A 17,483-nucleotide genomic window follows, 5' to 3' on the forward strand; every position below is an offset into this window, starting at 1 on the left:
CGTGTCCAAATAGTTTTCAGTTATTTCCAGTTTAAATATTTATTTTAATGTGTTCTTGAGTGTTATTTCCCTTTTTATATGAATATGGCTTATTTTGTGTTTCCAGGCTCCAAGCACCCTACCCATCCACCTCAAGGGGGGTCCAGTTGACAAGGTGCTGTTTGGGACAACTGTGGTGCTGTGTGCTGTGGGTCTTGCGGGCTGCTTCGAGTTTTTCTTTGGGATGGCTTTCCCTCCTAAGAAAGCAGACTAAGTTATTTTATAGAACTTTAAGGTTGGTGAAAATTGCTGTATATATTTTCTTATTTGTGGTTGAATCATCTTTATTTAAAGAGTAGATGAACCACATCTTAAAATTCTTCAGATTCATGCTGAGTCTGTAATACTTTGTAGATAAAAGAAAATAAATGAAAAAAAGTCTGAAAAGTATTTGGCTGAAACACCAAAAATTACAGTATTCATAATGAGTTCCAGGTAAAGGTAGGTTTTATAGTAGTATAATGCACAGTTGAATTTTTTACATAATTTATTGCATTCTTATAAAACTGTAGCCTTCAACATTCATGTCATATTCTCTCTCTCTCTCTCTCTCTCTCTCTCTCTCTCTCTCTCTCTCTCTCTCCTGTCAGTCAGACATTTTTTTGTCACTCATACATGCATCCATATATATATATATATATATATATATATATATATATATATATATATATATATATATATATATATATATATGGACATACATACATATGTAGTACATACATACATACATACATATATCTATATACATTTGTACATAAAACATCAAATGTACACACACACACAAAATCTTCCCTTACTTCCACTGTAAGAGAGAGGGAAAGAGAGAGTGAGAGAGGAAATGTGTGTATGTGTGTGTGTCTGTCCCCCAGCGCTGCCATCCATCAACCATCCATCCCACCTTGCTGTCCCCTATCCGTGTCCCCTTATGAGCAGCCCTCACCCTTCCCCTCGGCCTTGCAGGTTCTCTTCCTTCACTCTAATACCCCTTTGCTGCTGCCTACCCTCGCCCAACCCTCTCTTCTTTACATCCCCTCCCCTTCCTCCTCACAAACTTATCTCTCTCCCCTCTCCCAACCCTCTGTCTTTCCCTCTTCCTCCATCCCTCTTTCAGTTCCCCTCTTCCACCACCTTTCTTAGTGTTTGTATGCACGTCTATTTATCTACACATGTATCTTGATAGGAAAAGCTGCTTTTTTTTTCATATAGAGGGGAACAACACATGCTGGAGATGAGTGTAAAATATATATAAATAAAAAATACCACCATTTGTCAGACATTCTGAACACAGGACATCTACATTTGTTAAAAAATAAATCATTACACTGAATTATACAATTACAATTTCTTCAATTTTTTTACTTTAAAACAACACTAGCACAGATCAATATGGAGAAGAGATACAAAAGTATTTTATTTTCAGTTTATTTGAATTTTTAAAGTAATACAATAAAATTTGTTTACTTTTAGTCTTTTATTATTTCATATGCAAAACTTCACACTGGTGGTGACTCAATACCTCAAGGCCTAAGTCAATGTGATATAATCAGGGATCAGGAGCCTCAAACAAACATCCATGACGACAAGAACATCTAGTGTACTCGTGACTACTGTCTATATGTACATCATTAAAAACATACTCTGATTACACACTTCCATTTCCAAGCTAAAGACAAACTGTACTTAAATTTATTTAAAACTTTAGATGCAGTCAGTGCATATTTTGAAAACAACATTTTTACAATGGTGAAATTCAAGAAGTGAAGAACAAATCAAGTTGCCTGGGGACCCTAAATCTCTGACTGTATCACACCTCTGGAGGGATTGGCTTATGGACTGTTAACATCTGCATGATCTCAGCACAACTTTACTCTGCTATAAGCTCCTATGAATGTACGGTGATGAATTTTGATTTCTGATTGCATCCCAGAATTTCCAATTACCCCATCGTAAGATTAATAGTGAGAATAAGGTTTTGTCTGTAACCAAGATGCAAGACATGTGATTCCTTGCTTTTGACATCATACATGTATATGGTTGTTGGAGAGAAAAAAAAAAGTAAAGAAACTCGGGGAAAATTAAATGTTAAATAATTATGTTCATTGCATCCCTCTAAGGGACAGGTATTTCCAGAACACTTTAATAATAATTAAAAGAAAAATATATATATTAAATATATATATATGTATATATATGTGTGTGTGTCTACATAAAACAGTCCAAACCAGGCAAATGACACCGAACAACTTGGTCAAAAATTTGTACTCTTTCACACAAATTCCAAGTAAAAATTATGCATTCAAGAAGCCTCATGAGAGGAGTACATGACAACGGCTAGCAAACTAAAAACTAAACTCTGTCATCTGGCAACTGGCATGCATTTCTGGCAGTGGAGATGTGCCAGATCCAACAACAGGCTGTGAATTGAAAGATTAGGAAACTCCAATAAGCTCCTCAGGCCTAGGTAACTTCTGCCCCAGATCATAATATTAATCCCTCTGCAGAAGTGTTCACATTGTCACAACCTATTTTATACTTATACATGAAGTGTTGGCAGTTTTACTTCTGAAATGTTCACTAAGGACTAGTTAGGAACTTAATGAAGCTTCCTTTAAATAGAACAACAGATATAAGCTGTAGCCTCCCCTCACAAGTTTCCTGAACAACTACTAACACACAGCTCTCTATTGATTATTTAGATCAATGTAAAGGTAACAGATGCCAAACACACCAACTACATTAAATACTGTGGACATCAGTAATGACCGGCAGCACACAGCCACCACAGCACCTACACTGTACATAAGATTTTTCATAGAATTTCCCAAGGTCAATTTACCAAGAATGAAAAAATATTTTTCACTTTAGACTGTACAATATGGATCTTGGAAGTGGACCTTATGATGGGTATTCACTTTGTCATGGGGTAAGTTACAATATTTAGCATAGAAGGGTATTTCTTAAAGCATCTGAGGGAAGGCTCAGGTCTATACACAGTGGTAGAGAAGTAAAAAGAATAAAAACAAAGGCTTACACATGTCAAGGGTTACAAACTTAAGTCTTCAACCTCTACCATTTTAAGTTATATGTACTAGACAAAGGGAGATGTGTGCATGTGTACCGCAAATCAATTAAAATATTAAATTACAATAAAATGTCTTACAGATGAAGCTCCCTAGCCCTGTGCTGAAAGAAAACTTCACAGGCATAACAATAATGTCTTTAGAAGCTCACTAGCACTGTGCTTAATATTTCACAGGCATAGCAGTAGGAACATTTCTTGCAAGTGTTCCTTGCCTTCAGTAAGAAAACGTAAAGTATTATTCTCTCATCCTTTAGCTGTCAGGTGACCTGCCTGTGTTGTGCAGTCAGTATAGTGCCTTGTTAATGTGAATGATTGATTTATTTACTTCATACTGAAGGAGGTCAATTTAAGTTTACCAGTTCTGATAATTTGAAATGAGCAAAGAATAAAAAGTCGAAGGAATATGAGACAGTCGAGTGACTACAAAAGAGTCCTCTGATGATACAAAAACAATGCCGCTTCCACCAAATACATCCATAATGCAACTTATTTTAAAATTAATCCAAGAATGTTGGCAATAGCAATGAAAAGTCTGTACAGGCAGGGCAAAAATCTTGGCCTACTGCTGGCAAGATCAAATCCAAAGAAGAGCACAATCAAAACCATAATTATTAAGTGACAAGTAAAAACTGTTGCTTGAATAAATATTATACCCAAAATAATATCAAACACCACGTGAATAACAAATGAATCCCCTAGAGTCTGATTACTAAAAACAACCATGATTGCCATAAACTTGACTTTAATTTAAGAGATAAAAGTTCAGATCTCCTTTTAATCTTAACCATAACTTATCAGATCCAAAGTTATCATATATTTGAGCACCTTTAGATACAGGAAACATTTCAATTATCTTGGTAGGAGGGAAAAAAAATTGTTGCCTGTTTTAATATAAATAATCATACAAACAAAAAAAAGATATAATGTATAAAAGCAGATTCCCAAGTGATGCCATGGAACTGACATCAAGAGTCTCCACACTATGATCAGGACTGATAACTTTGGACAGTGAAATAATCTCTTATGTTTTCCTCTTCATTGCAGAGGGAACTAACACAAAGCTTCGTATCTGGTAGGAAATGCTACCTTCTGAATATCTACCATAAGCAAGTGAAGAAAGCTCTTAAAATAATTAGTTCTTTCACTTTAAATACAATTAAAAGGTACTTCTTTACATTTTATACTATAAAGAAAGAGAAAACAATAAACACATCAACATGGTCTAATGCGCAAAAAAGTCTGGTTCTAAATATAAAGTCCTCATACAAAGTATAAGGAAAAAACAAAACTAAAAGTGGGGGTATGGGGGGATTGGGTGTGGCTGCCACATTGAGAGCTGCCTCGTCACTTAAGGGATAACTTGACTGCTGTCCCTTGGGATCCAACTTCCATGCTTTGGCAGGTGCATAAACAAATTCCCAAATAAATTCTAGTATAATAACTCCTAATCAGTTTACAATTATTCTAAGTACATAGGAGTGCATAAATTTCTTTTAAAAATTTACATATCATGGGTGTTTAACTAACACCTCATATATAGCCAAGGAAATTTCCCCTATTTAATGTAGCCAAAGAGACACCTATATATGGCTTGGAATGTGATTAGGGTCAGACAGTGGACGATGACACGTACCTAGTGCTGGGCCCGCCACCTGGCTAGTAGCAACAACAAAGAGAGAAACTCTAGTGGTCACAGCTACAGGGAGATCATGGCACAACATTATCTACAGCTTGCATCATTCAGCACCACACATGGCCCAGCCAGGCAGCATTGGCCTGATGAGCCATGTGTCACTGGGCCAAGCACCATCTCTGTGTAAGTATGAGTTGTGTGGTGGTGAGGGGTCAGAACACAGGGAGGTGCCCGTGCTGCCGGCATCAGTGTGCTACAGGGGATCGAGTGGGGTTGGGGCTCACACCACTTCAGCCAGAAGTCCAAACATGGGGAGATAATGGGTCCCCGGTGGCAAGTGGGCTGCATGGGCCACAGGTGTTCCGTGGGAGCCAGCCACCGTATGCGTTACGCCATGGGGTGGAGGCTGCTGATGGGCATTGCTGCTTGCCACCACAGTGGGTGTTGGCAGAGAGACTGTGGCAGTTTGGACCACAGCTGGAGCAGGCTGGGGTGTAGCTACACTTGAAACTCCAGCTACTTGAATGGAGTGGCTTGGCTGGGAGCTGGACTGGCCAGATCCTGAAGCAGCATTAACTTTGATGTGAGAGCGCATGTGCTTGGTCAGGTGCTCACGGCGGGAGAAGGCCTTCCCACATGTGACACAGGCATGGGGCTTCTCCCCCGAGTGAGTCAAAACATGGCGCCGCAGGTGCTCGTTGCGGATGAAGGACTTGCCACACACCCCACACTGGTAGGGTCGTGGCACAGGCTCACCATTGTGGTTGAGGCCCCTTGTAGAACCCCCAGAGCTGCTACCTCCACCATGACCTCCGCTGCCCTGTCCCGAGTGGTGACTGGTGGAGGAGGTGGTAACCACAGGGGTGGCAATACCACTACCCCCTGGTGGGTTGATGGTCACAATCCTCCCGCTCTGGTCGGTGGTCTGCAGCAGCAGGGTCGTTGCCAGGCCTGTCAACGTCATAAAGGTTACGGTCTTAGTGTAGTCAGCAGGTGAGGTTCACAGGAGGTAACCAAATAATGGTAAGTTTGGTGACAAGTAATTTATTATTTATACATCACTGGCATATTTAATACGTACTTCCTTGGTTTAAAGTTGCTTAATGAAGAGATAATAATCAGTCATTAACATAATAATATCAGCAACATTCTATAACTAACTAAAGTATTCTAAGTTATTAAAACAGCCCAGCCCCAAAAAATATTTAGCATGTCACAATAAATATGAATTTCACAATAATTCCAAGATTATTAACATTTAGAACAATATCTCACAGCTGTGGTACTCAATATTTTCACAATCATAACACTGTATATCACTTTGTTTAATATATGCAACATCATCATTTGAATGAAATTTGTGATCTACAACATCAGTTAGCTACTTGTCATGCCATCACACAACATCTTACTGGCTACTGTCATCTATGAAGACTACATTGTGAAATTTAGTCATGCATGAGTCCAATAAAGGTAATAATAAAAACCTTAAATGTTAGCCAGTCAATCAATAATCTTGACATTGAACAGTATCACTATTAACCATGCAAATCATCCTCACCATAGATGAAAAGGGTCTCAAGTCTTCAATATCAAATTAACTAAGTATCACATTTAATGGCCATTTTTCCCCAGATTCAATTAAAACACTTAAACAACGGCTCTATACTTCAGAGGACCACTGGAGCTTCTTTGTTGAGGATTTTTTTGTTGTTGATTTGACACAACATAAAGTTTTCTATGATCAAAATGAAAATATTATTTATCTGATATTGGGGTCTTTAGTGGTCAGGCCAGTGAGAATGAGGAAGGGAGTTACTTCATATAGACTGTATACACACAATCTTGGCTGTGGTCTAGGCTGAACTAGGCCCCAAGACAATCAATAAACCCAGAGCCATGTGAAACACTAGTCAGAAGGCAAAGCATTTACCTAGCAACATCCTCCTAAATAGAAGCAAATATTTTTCATTAATTTTGGATTGATAGATTCCTTTTCCTGTCCATAACAATCTTTTATATTATGATATTTAAACAAAATAATACCATCAGGTTATTCATAAATGCTTAAGTCAAAACATGTCATCAGAAGTTGTGGTTAGGGATGGGGAGGGGTCAGGTGGGAGTGGGGAGGGGGTATTCCTAAGGTACACAATCAGTACTGTCAAAAGATCAATCCAGGACACTCAAGAGTATGGTTCCCTGTCCACCATAACAGTGACACCAGACAGGGGCTCAAATAATAACAAGAATCAAGAGATAAAAAGTACATCTTCCTTACCTTCTACACTACATGTCTCACTTCTATGACAACAGATCTTAACATTTTTGCAATGATAAAGGGAACTTGTTCAACATTCATAATATTCAGATAATTTAAATGTGTAATATATATATATATATATATATATATATATATATATATATATATATATATATATATATATATATATATATATATATATATATATATATATATATATATATATATATATAAGGTGCTTTAAAGACATTCTTCTCAATTTTAGAAGTTTGAAAATCTGGAGAAGAGGGGACACAACCCTTTAACATTGCTGGTCTAAACAACAAACATCTTGAAGACTCTTAGTCATAGGTGGTGCAAAGTTTTCAGTGTCATTACTGCCTCTCCATACTTGTGTTCTCGAGGCTGAGTGTGACTAAGAGTCTCTAGGGGACATACCTGCACTCTCCTGGTCAGGTGCGCTCCACACACTTAAGGGCCGTGACATTTCGGTGTGTTAGTTGGGTTAGTTGAAGGGCTACAATGCATGAAAATTACTGGAAGTAGTTAGCTGAAGGACTAAAACACATGAGAATTACTTGAGTGGAAGATGATGTTACAGAGCTACAGAAGCTGCCATCTACACTACTCCCTCATGAATGCCTTACATTTTACCACTACAATTTTATTTGAGCTATGACATAAGACTCTCAAGGCTAGGCTGATGAGTGATGGGTGTGGGAGAGATGAGGGGGTGATGGTGACAATAATGGCCGGTGAGGGTCGTGGTGAGTCGTGGTGCAGGGAGTGGTACCTGGGGAGTGGTGGGCAGCCAAGTGGTGGTGCGGCTGCGAGTGCTTGATAATAGTGTTGGTGGAAGGCGGCAGCAGCTGTGGCACAGCTGCATGCAGCAAGCTGGATGGTATCTGGGCAGCTCCGCTAAGAGAGATGGCTGCAGCGGCAGAGGCTGACCCCAGCTGTGGCTGCGGGGGGTTGGGTGAGTCCGCAGGTGATGTCATGTACTCATACTCACCTGGTGTGTGCGGGTGGCCGCCGGGTGGGGGGCTGTGAGGGCCCGGAGGCTTGGTGTGGCTCAGAAGATGTTTGGTCAGATGCTCCCGCCGAGAAAATGTCTTGTTGCAGGTGGGGCAGTGGTAAGGCTTCTCCCCAGAGTGGGTGAAGGAGTGGCGACGCACATGTTCATTGCGAGTGAATCCCTTGCCACACACGGCACATTGATAAGGCCGCGTGGGCAAGTGAATCCTGCGGTGACGGTCCAGGTGTGCCTTCCGCTTGAAGGTGACCCCACAGTCGTCGCATCTGTATGGCTTATCCACACTGTGCTGGTCCACCATGTGTTCCTCAAACTGTAATGACTTCTGCATGTCTAGGCCACAAATCCAACAAACAAAGGATGCCCCAGAAGTGTCAACTCCTGGCCTGGGTATGATGGTGCCTGGTGGCAGGTTACTATGCCCGGAGTCGCGCCGTCGCTCTCCCTGCTTACTGTAGCCGCCGCCACCGCCGCTGCTGGTGTCCTGCTTCACCACCACCGGTGACGTGGTCGGCCCTCCTTGGGTAGGAGGGGTTTGGGCAGAGTTGGATCCGCCCGAACTGTAACCGTTGGATGCCACCCGTACCCCCTCCTGAGGGTTGGGCACGTACAGGAAGTGGTTGCGCACCAGGTCGGGGTTGATATTGCGCACCAGGTCTGGGTTGGTGAGAAGATTGAAGGCATCAATGTGCTGTGGTACTGACCGCTGGGAAAAATAATGCAACACCTCGTTGACACTGTTGAAGTGTAACTGAACGATACTGTTCTTGTCCTTGTCGCCAGTGTTGATCCCTGGTATCCCCCCCCTAATCTCAACCTTAATGAGTGGTTCAAAGTCTGTGGTATCAGTACCCTTCTCGACGCGACTCTCATGCGACGCCACGGACGACACCCTGGGCGGGGGCGTGAAGGCTCCCTGGGAGTCATCCTTGGTCAGCTCCTGCACCTTGCCCTCCCCCGGCAGCCCCGCCCCACCATCACCCTCATGCATGCCGCCCCGAGGTTGTGGCTGCTGCTGTTGTGGTGGGGGCGGTGGCTGCTGTTGTTGTTGTGGTTGCTGTTGGCTCACTGTGGGGGTGACATTCACAGCATGAGCCTGGTAGGTCACCTGACCACCCATGGCAGCCACCGCAGCTGCCTGGGTCGCAGGTATGCCCCGACCATTGTCGATCATGTTCATTGTGAAGTCCATGGCTGGCACCTTTATGCCTACACACCTGCAATAGAGGGAGGGTGTCAGGCCCACCCAGAGAATGCTAGGAGAGCACTGGGGGCCAGCGCTTGCACCAACACCTCACCTCCACCACTGATCCCTAGCCGTCTCTCTAGGTTAGTGTAGCACTGAGGTAGCTGCCCCTCTGTTTGATGCTCCCTTCCCCTCGTTCTTTCCTCCTCCTCTCCCTAGTTCATATCTAGCGCCCACCCTTTCTGTTTCCCTCCCATCCTCGTTAGCTTCAACAGCATCGACGCGATATCACATTGCCTTTCCCAGCGGTCAGTGTCACAGCAAAGTGGAAGCCATGCTAGTAGCATAGCATAATACTGAAGAAACAATATTTCTTTCCTTCTTTTCTGGAATAAAAAACAAAAGATTTATGCAAATTGTATGTAAGCAAAGAAAAAAAAAGCAGCCATGCACATACAAATGGTCTAAAAATCTCAAACATGCAGATTACTAAATACAAGTCCATGCAATGTCCTCCTTCACTTATATGTACTACATGCCAAAGGAATCTTACAGAAGTGAGAACACACAAGGGCCAACAAACTTATTTAGATTAAAATTTAATCAAGATTGAATTTTTCATCTTACTTTATTAAAGACTAAACATTAACTTACTCTAATAATATAGTATGATTCAGAGTAAGGTGGCCCAAAAAGGTATTAACAACACACATTAAGAGCACTTGAACAAGTCTTGGGCAGCACCTGTTCTGGGGTGGGATGGGAGAGGGTGGGGCACTCATGTAAATGTGAAGGGTCCAGGCTGCTGGTGCTCTGCTCTCCACACTCACCCACCCACCCACCGGGACAGAAACTTCCTGGAGGCTTTGATTCTTCCTTAAATTCAGCTTTTAGGAAGTCTCAGCTGAGAAAAGTCAGATGAGGGGAAAAAAAGACACCTCCTTATGGTGTCCAATGCTGCAACTCTTCTCATCTCCTAACTCTGTGTGTGTGTGTGTGTGTGTGTGTGTGTGTGTGTAAGGAAACTGTTGGTTTGAAAGTGGAGTAGCATGTATACCTGAGTCTCAAAGCGAACATAACCATGACCAGACCAAGAAGTGAAGCAGCCAGCCAGCAGTGTTGCCAGCCCTGCAGCACTTGGTGGTTCCTGGACACCTTCATAATCTCTCACATCCAGACTTGAAATATAAAAGCAAAGCAGAGGGTGAGGGTGAGGGGAAGGAGGGAGAAGAGACAGAGAGAGGAAAGAGGGGAGTGAAGAGAAAAGTTGGGGAGGTGAAGGGGAAGGTTGAGTAGGAGGGGGACGCAAGAGGGGAGTGAAGGCAAAAGTTGGGGAGGATAGGGGAAGGAAGCTTGAGGAGGGAGAGGGGAAGAATATTGAGGAAAGGGGAGAGACACAGGGAGAGGCAAGGAAGGAAGAGATCATTAGGGAGATAGGGTAAGGGGACGGTAAGAAGGGAGAGGGCTGGAGTCGCATTAAGGGAGAGCGAGGGAGAGGAAGAAGGGCAAGGAGAGGAGCACTGCATGGCAAGGGAGCAGGAATAAATGGATAATGGAAAGAAAATAGTAGCAACAGAGGGGGAAGAGATTTAAGAAAACGAGGATGGGGTTAGTGTGTGTGTAAGAAGGGTGGTGAGGGAGGAGAGGAAGAAAAGAAAAAATAGAAGAAAAAGAGACGGAGAAGGGGGAAGCAAGCAAATAATGAACAGGAAACTTTAAAAGGAAGAACACAAAAGGAAGAAACTCCAAGAGCAAAATGAGATGAGGAAAAAAGAAGAGCAAAATGAGATGAGGAAAAAAGAAGAGCAAAAAGAGACAGAAATAAGGTCAGATGAAGAACGGCATTGACGGACAGAGGAGGGAAGGCGAAGGGAGCGATACAAAGGGGGAAGAACCGAGGATACAACGCTAAAGTAAAAAGGATGGAAGTGAGATGGGAATGTGGGAATGATAGAGGGACAGACAAGATTTTGGGTACAGAAGGGGAATGATGGTCGGACAGGGAGAGAGTAGGAGGGAGAAGAAGAGCAAGGGAAAGATGTAAGGAAGGACAGAGGGAGGGGGGGGGGGGAGAGAGGGACAAGGGGATAAGAAGGGAGGGTTTGTATGTCCATGGGAGGGGAGGGAGGCAAGGAAAGAGGGTGAAAGAGAAGGGCAACAAGGATGATGAGGAAGGGGGGAGGCAGGGAGGGTTAGGGAGGGAAAAGGGGCTGAATAGCTGAGAGTAGAGAAGGGTTAAGTTATAATTGGAGGGGGGGGGGGGAGAGGGTTCAGGGAGGAAAGGAGTGGCAAAGAAGGAGTGCTGGAGGAGAGAGAGAGGAAGGGGGGGGGAGAGAGAGGGGGTGAACTAGGAGGGGAAGAGGGATAAATTAATCTGGGAGGGGAAGGGGAGAGCTGGGGTGACAAAGGAGGGAGAGGGATGACTGGGGTGAGAGTAATCAAGGGGGGAGAGAAGCAAGGGAGAAGCTAAGAGGGAGAGAGAGTGACCTAGGAAAAATGAGGGAGAGATTAGATGCCAGACCAGCCAATGGAAGGAAGTCTAGGGCAAAATACAGTGTGTGTGTGAGAGAGAGAGAGAGAGAGAGAGAGAGAGAGAGAGAGAGAGAGAGAGAGAGAGAGAGAGAGAGAGAGAGAGAGAGAGAGAGAGATGAATCCAACCAAGAATTGAAGTCAAGATACTGAGTGAGTGCATGTGTTCTGTTCTAGGCAGTGTGGGGGAGAAATGATGACATGAGAGAGAGAGAGAGAGAGAGAGAGAGAGAGAGAGAGAGAGAGAGAGAGAGAGAGAGAGAGAGAGAGAGAGAGAGAGAGAGAGAGAGAGAGAGAGAGAGAGAGAGAGAGAGAGAGAGAGAGAGAGCGAGAGAGAGAGAGAGAGAGAGAGAGAGAGAGAGAGAGAGAGAGAGAGAGAGAGAGAGAGAGAGAGAGAGAGAGAGAGAGAGAGAGACAGAGAGAGAGAGAGAGAGAGAGAGAGAGAGAGAGAGAGAGAGAGAGAGAGAGAGAGAGAGAGAGAGAGAGAGAGAGAAACACAGGAGGAGGAGGATACCTGAGTGAGAGAGAAGGATTTGGAGGGGTGCTCTGCCAGGAGTGAAAAATAGCAAGGGGCTGGAGGAAAGCCTGGAAACAATTATAAGAAAAGAGAGGAAGGGAAGGAGGGTTGTGAAAGAAGGGAAGAAGGGAGGGAGATGCACAGAGAGGTGGGGCCAGAAATGCAAGGTTGGCAGGGGAGAGGGTGAATGATGACAAGGGGGAGTGAGGAGAAATGAGATGGGGGAATGCTCAAAAAGGGGGGGGGGGTGAGAGGGAGGCAGGAAGGAAGGATAGGGGAAGAGATAAAAGGTGAGATAGAAAGAGAGAAAGGGAAGGGGGAGGGAAAGTGAATAATTACCCCTGGTCACCCAGTTGCACAAATTTAGGAAAAAACAAGTATCCTTTTGTCAACAGTTTCCACGGTACAAATGACTTAAGCAGTCCGTTTCAGAGCCACCTCACACTCCCAGGTAAAGTGCAGATTATTTCTACATGAAGGTGTAGTGAGTGTAGCCTGCCAGAGGGTGGAGACAATCAATACTGGCCAGGCTGTCACTCTGAGTCACCACACCAATAATCACCTTATTCCACCTACTTTTCCATCAATACTTAAATTTAAGAACTTTATCTGGTCTAAATTGGGACTTTGCCTCACTTTGCAGGGGCACAAAGAGGTGACAAAAAGTGTCTGACGAACGACTGAGCCAAGCCACGTGAAACTTGTTCCTTCCCTCACTTCGCCAGACTTGTTCAGTGCAGGAAATGTGCATCATTACTACCTATGACTTGCTGAGCTGGAGACTGCACACCCACACACATACACCCACACACACACACACAAACACAAGGGGATTAAAACAACACAATGAAACTTTATTTGGCACAAAAAAGGGGTAGACAGCAAAATATTATAAGAATGAAGGTGACTGGGCAAAATAAGGATTTGGGAAGAAACATCACAGGTAAAATCCAAAGACAGGGGCTGGAGGAAGAAAGTGGGGTATAAAAGCCAAAGCCAAGGAGTGGTCCCATGCAACATAAAAATGAAGATGTTAAGTTTTAGGTCAACTAACAACAGGAGCTTGCTTGCTCAGGAGGGAGGGAGGGAGGGGTGGGTGGGGTTATTTTCAAGATGCTGACAATCATGAGGATGTGGTGATGGGGGAAATGGAGAGCAAAATAACAATAAAAAATATAAATAAACAGAAGTGTTTAGCTATTCAATCATGTCTGTGTAATGACAGTGGTGGCAGTAGTAGTGTCAGTATTATTACTTCATGGAAAGAGGGGGTGGGTGATGATGGATCATTTCATCATCACTTTGCACACACTTCTAGATTATCAGGCATCGTCATTCTCCAAGGCTGGGAAACTGACAGGCTTGAACAGACATGGTGGTGAGTTAATCGAGGTGGTTAATGTGTAATCATCCAGCTATGATCGTTAGATAAGAGAGAGCATCTACGTGTGTGTTATGCTCAGAGGCCTGGGAGAGGAGCCAGCGCCCACCCTTCCACTAGCTACAGCAGGAGAACAAATCGCTCTCGGGACACACACCTTGGAACGACTTTTGATAGTGGTCGAGGGAATGTTTCACCGACGAATCCATAAAGGGGTTTGCTATAGGCCAATTGGTGGCTGGTAGTTCTGTTGAAGTAAAAAGGTAATGTTGCAATTTTGGTTTTCTCAAGTTTTATTTCTTTAGTGAAAATCAAAAGGAGTACAGTTTGAATAAAATTCAAAATTTCTCACCATATCCAACCTCAGCTTTTAGGGGGTCTGGACATGGTGTTAATTTTATCATGATTGAGTCCTACACTTTGTCCTCACACAAGAGGGAACTTCCAGCCACTGAGAAACTCCGCTCACAAGGGTCACAATGGGGATTTATCTTTCTAGCACAGGTTTAGCTGGTCCTCCTGCAGTATTTCTTCTAAACTATAACATCTGTACTTTGAAGAGTTTGAAAAGAAAAAAATAACACATTAAAAATAAAGGAATACACAGAAAATTACAGGAACTTTTTAAGGCAGACATACAAGCACAAAATAAAAAATAAAAAGGAAGTTTAAAAGGGCAGGGACTTGGGAGAACACTGACAGAGCCTGGCAGGATCGACACCAGCACAATGAAAGGGCATGGATGCCACCTCCCAGTGATGGGGGCCACATGGGGTTGGGGGAATGGGTGTGCATGGACCCAGCAGAAAGAAATACAGGCCACCACCATCACCAAGGCGGGATCCAGCAGGGTTGTGTGTGTGTGAAAACACAAAGTGAACACTCCAAGGTATCACAAGTAGCCACACCAAAAGCTTAATAAAAATAAAATAATAAATCACACCTAACAGGGATGGGAAACAGTGGGATGACTACTGAACATGAATAACTTTCATTTGGTGGCAGCTAAGGCGCGTGAAGGGTTTTCAGAGCATTATGCCATGTCTTAATAGCACAGCTTGAGAGGTGCATGGTGGAAGCAAAGACCATTATCTACTTGCAAAATTGCTTTGGCTGGAGTGAGGGCACTTGAATATGTGTAGTTTCATCCTAAACAATAATTTTCCTAATCTGGTATGAATTACCTATTTCCCACAAGTCTGATAAATGATGGCTGGTCTTAATAGATAACAGTTCGGAACAGAGAGGTAAGTTTACCCACTGCAAATTGATCAGCAAGAGATTATAATATATAGCCCCTAGGAAGGCATTCTAGGCCACTCAGCTCTATCAGCACATCTTAGGTATTACAACTGCTCAATTTATTAACTGGCGCCCCTATGTGCTGCCTGCACAGCAAGATACTAACTATGATTAGCAGGCTTTAGGTTAGTTAGTCTGCTATGATAAATGCTTTCTTTGAAATAATTTCATAATTAACATCCTACTATATTCAACACAGCTGTGTGGGGAAAAAACACAAGTTTTCATAATAGAATACAAATTCATATTAAGAAAACTAAGTTAAAAATATTCAGTCAGCCTAGATATTGTCAACCCTCTCTTGATATGATGATAAAAAGTAACCATTTTCACATTTCAATATCTTAAAGCTTTTAGATGATTCTGATCTTTATTTTTCACTCAGACTGAATTATGAGACCACAGCCATCAATTAAAAAAAAGGTTGGTCCTCAAGTCTCAGTAACACTGACTGAACCTTGCATTTTACATGATCAGTATCATCAGCTGCATTCTTGGTGCAATAATGGCTATTAGGCCGTTCATTAAAATCACTTTACTCAACCACTAAATAACGATGCTAGTAATATTAAAATTTGTTTTGTAAATACTAAGAAATGTATAAAAACAAGATTGAGCTAACAGTATTACAGGTCAGAACCGTGTTCATTCTGTTTAGGTATCAACAACGAAATTCTGAAGTACTTGAGTGGGGAAGGGTCGAAGCAGGAACCAGAGGGAAGGAGGAATGGGTAGCTGCAGTAAGAACAGCAATGCCCCAGCACATAAAAAAATAAATTAAAAGTCAAGGAATAATAGGGATTAAAAACTTAAAACTCACAGAGACTCCACATGTGATCATAGAGAAAACTAAAGCTAATAAAATAGTAAATGAATATCCTAAAATAAACTAATATATTCATACTAAAGAAATACTGAACCACATAACGGGTTGAGCTACATCTGCACAAAACGAAGTCTTGCGATAGTGGTCTCCTCATTGAGTATGAGAAAGAACTCTTCCTAGAATATTTTATGACAAATAAGAGCCCTGACTAGTCACAAACACACACACGCACACACCCTAAAGCTTCTTGACCTCACACTCTACGATAAATTCCAAGTTCTGCTCCAGTCAGAAAACGGGTCACGGCGGCACCTGAGGGAGGAATGTTAACCATGATCTACCTTTGCCTGGGGTTCGCCTGCCGTCACTCTGATCCTCTACCATCTGCCCCGCTGGCCTTTCGATGAACACAAGGGTAAGAGGCACTGCTCACCCTCCTCGCACTGCACTTGGGAATATCACAACTCACACTCACTCCTACACCGGTCCACAGTCTAAGTTAACTGTTCAGGGTTTAAAAATGCCAAAGTCGCTTGCCTCTGTTGCCTCAAGCAAGTTTTCTTCTACTGTGAGAAGGTTCGGTTTGGGTTCCACTGGGCAAATGATGAGGAAAAAAAATTTTTACACAATTTGTACTGTAATAATGTACTAGGAACAAATTATTGCGGTTGAGAAAAATCTTAAGAGGCTTGCATATCGCGGTTATTCACGTGGAAAAGTTGGCGGAAAACCACGCCAGCGAACGATTAACTTCCACGTTGCATGGGCCGAGTTCAAACAAATGACAGAGAAAGGTGGCGAGGGAGTCCCAGCGGCGTGCACTGAGCCCCAGTCCCGGTGGTGAGGGAGTGTGTGTGTGCGTCCGGGGGAGGCAGGGTGTCTTGTGTGGGTCAAACTGAGCGGCGGGAGCGCGACGGAGGTAACATGTGGGGGGGGTTCAACGGGAAGTGACTACAGCGGGGGCCCGGGTCGCCATGTCCCCCTCTAGTTGCTGCGTAACTACGACTATCATCCGCGCACCCGCCTCTTTCTCCTTCCGGGCCGGCTCTATTTGTCCGCCGCGGCAGGGTGTGGGGGCGCAGGCATGGCGAGGGGCCGGGGCAGGGGCGTGAGGGCCGGACTGGAGCCACGGGGCCTCGGGTTCTCCCGCGGCAAAACAAAAACCCCCACCTCGACCCTCCCAAATGGGCGCCCAGGACCCCGCAACCCCCAGCCCCTCACTACAACTTCATATTTCTCTCATTATTGCACTTCTAAGCATGCACCGAGCTGCCAGCGTGGCCCAGTGACTTACCTCAACAACGGCGTCACCTCTCTCAGCAAATCTGGCACGAATCAAGGGCAATTTTGCTCATTTTAGGATATTCCGCGAAAAACAAAGCGGCCACCAGCGCTCCCCCTGATGCGATTTTGTCCGCGCGGAACGTGGAATGGACCAGGCGCCGCCTTTGAACTTTTTACATCGTCTTGGTCCAGGCTGCATTACGGCCTTATTCACGGCAGATAATGTGCTCCAATATTACACTAGAATGATACCAATAGGTCATAGTAAAACATGGGCACTGTCTTGTTATAGTAACCCATCAGAAATTTTAAATGCATAGTGACATAATTTGAATAATTACACCCATTTGAGTACAACGTTATTCATATATTATGTATTTAATTTAAAACAATATTTTAATATCGTAA

The 17,483-nt window shown here is 43.4% G+C and overlaps 1 protein-coding gene across 11 annotated transcripts; it reads right to left on the reverse strand.

Annotated features, from left to right (window-relative positions):
- Positions 1-1,447: 1,447 nt before the first annotated feature.
- LOC126998531 (zinc finger protein 316-like) lies at positions 1,448-17,318 on the reverse strand. 11 transcript variants are annotated; one of them, XM_050860293.1, is made up of 4 exons: positions 17,086-17,318; positions 8,903-9,267; positions 7,811-8,707; positions 1,448-5,705 (listed from the first exon to the last, which is right to left on the reverse strand). In XM_050860293.1, the coding sequence occupies exons 2-4, from the start codon at positions 9,240-9,242 to the stop codon at positions 5,035-5,037; spliced, it is 1,908 nt and encodes a 635-aa protein (XP_050716250.1). In that variant the 5' UTR covers positions 9,243-9,267; positions 17,086-17,318; the 3' UTR covers positions 1,448-5,034. The 11 variants fall into 11 exon arrangements, with proteins under 11 accessions (XP_050716250.1, XP_050716247.1, XP_050716254.1 ...); XM_050860290.1 differs by adding an exon at positions 13,821-13,910 and having other exon boundaries at positions 7,811-9,267; XM_050860297.1 differs by lacking the exon at positions 8,903-9,267 and adding an exon at positions 13,821-13,910 and having other exon boundaries at positions 17,086-17,308.
- Positions 17,319-17,483: the final 165 nt, after the last annotated feature.

This window comes from Eriocheir sinensis, chromosome 14 (genome assembly GCF_024679095.1).
Source record: "Eriocheir sinensis breed Jianghai 21 chromosome 14, ASM2467909v1, whole genome shotgun sequence".
Lineage (NCBI taxonomy): Eukaryota > Metazoa > Arthropoda > Malacostraca > Decapoda > Varunidae > Eriocheir > Eriocheir sinensis.

Excerpts from the sequence above, each read along its gene's own strand:
- LOC126998531 (XM_050860290.1), bottom strand. The coding sequence starts at position 9,242 with ATGGACTTCACAATGAACATGATCGACAATGGTCGGGGCATACCTGCG. Across the intron at positions 5,706-7,810 it reads GGCTGCCCACCACTCCCCAG|GCCTGGCAACGACCCTGCTG; the intron begins GTACCACTCCCT and ends TGACGTTGACAG.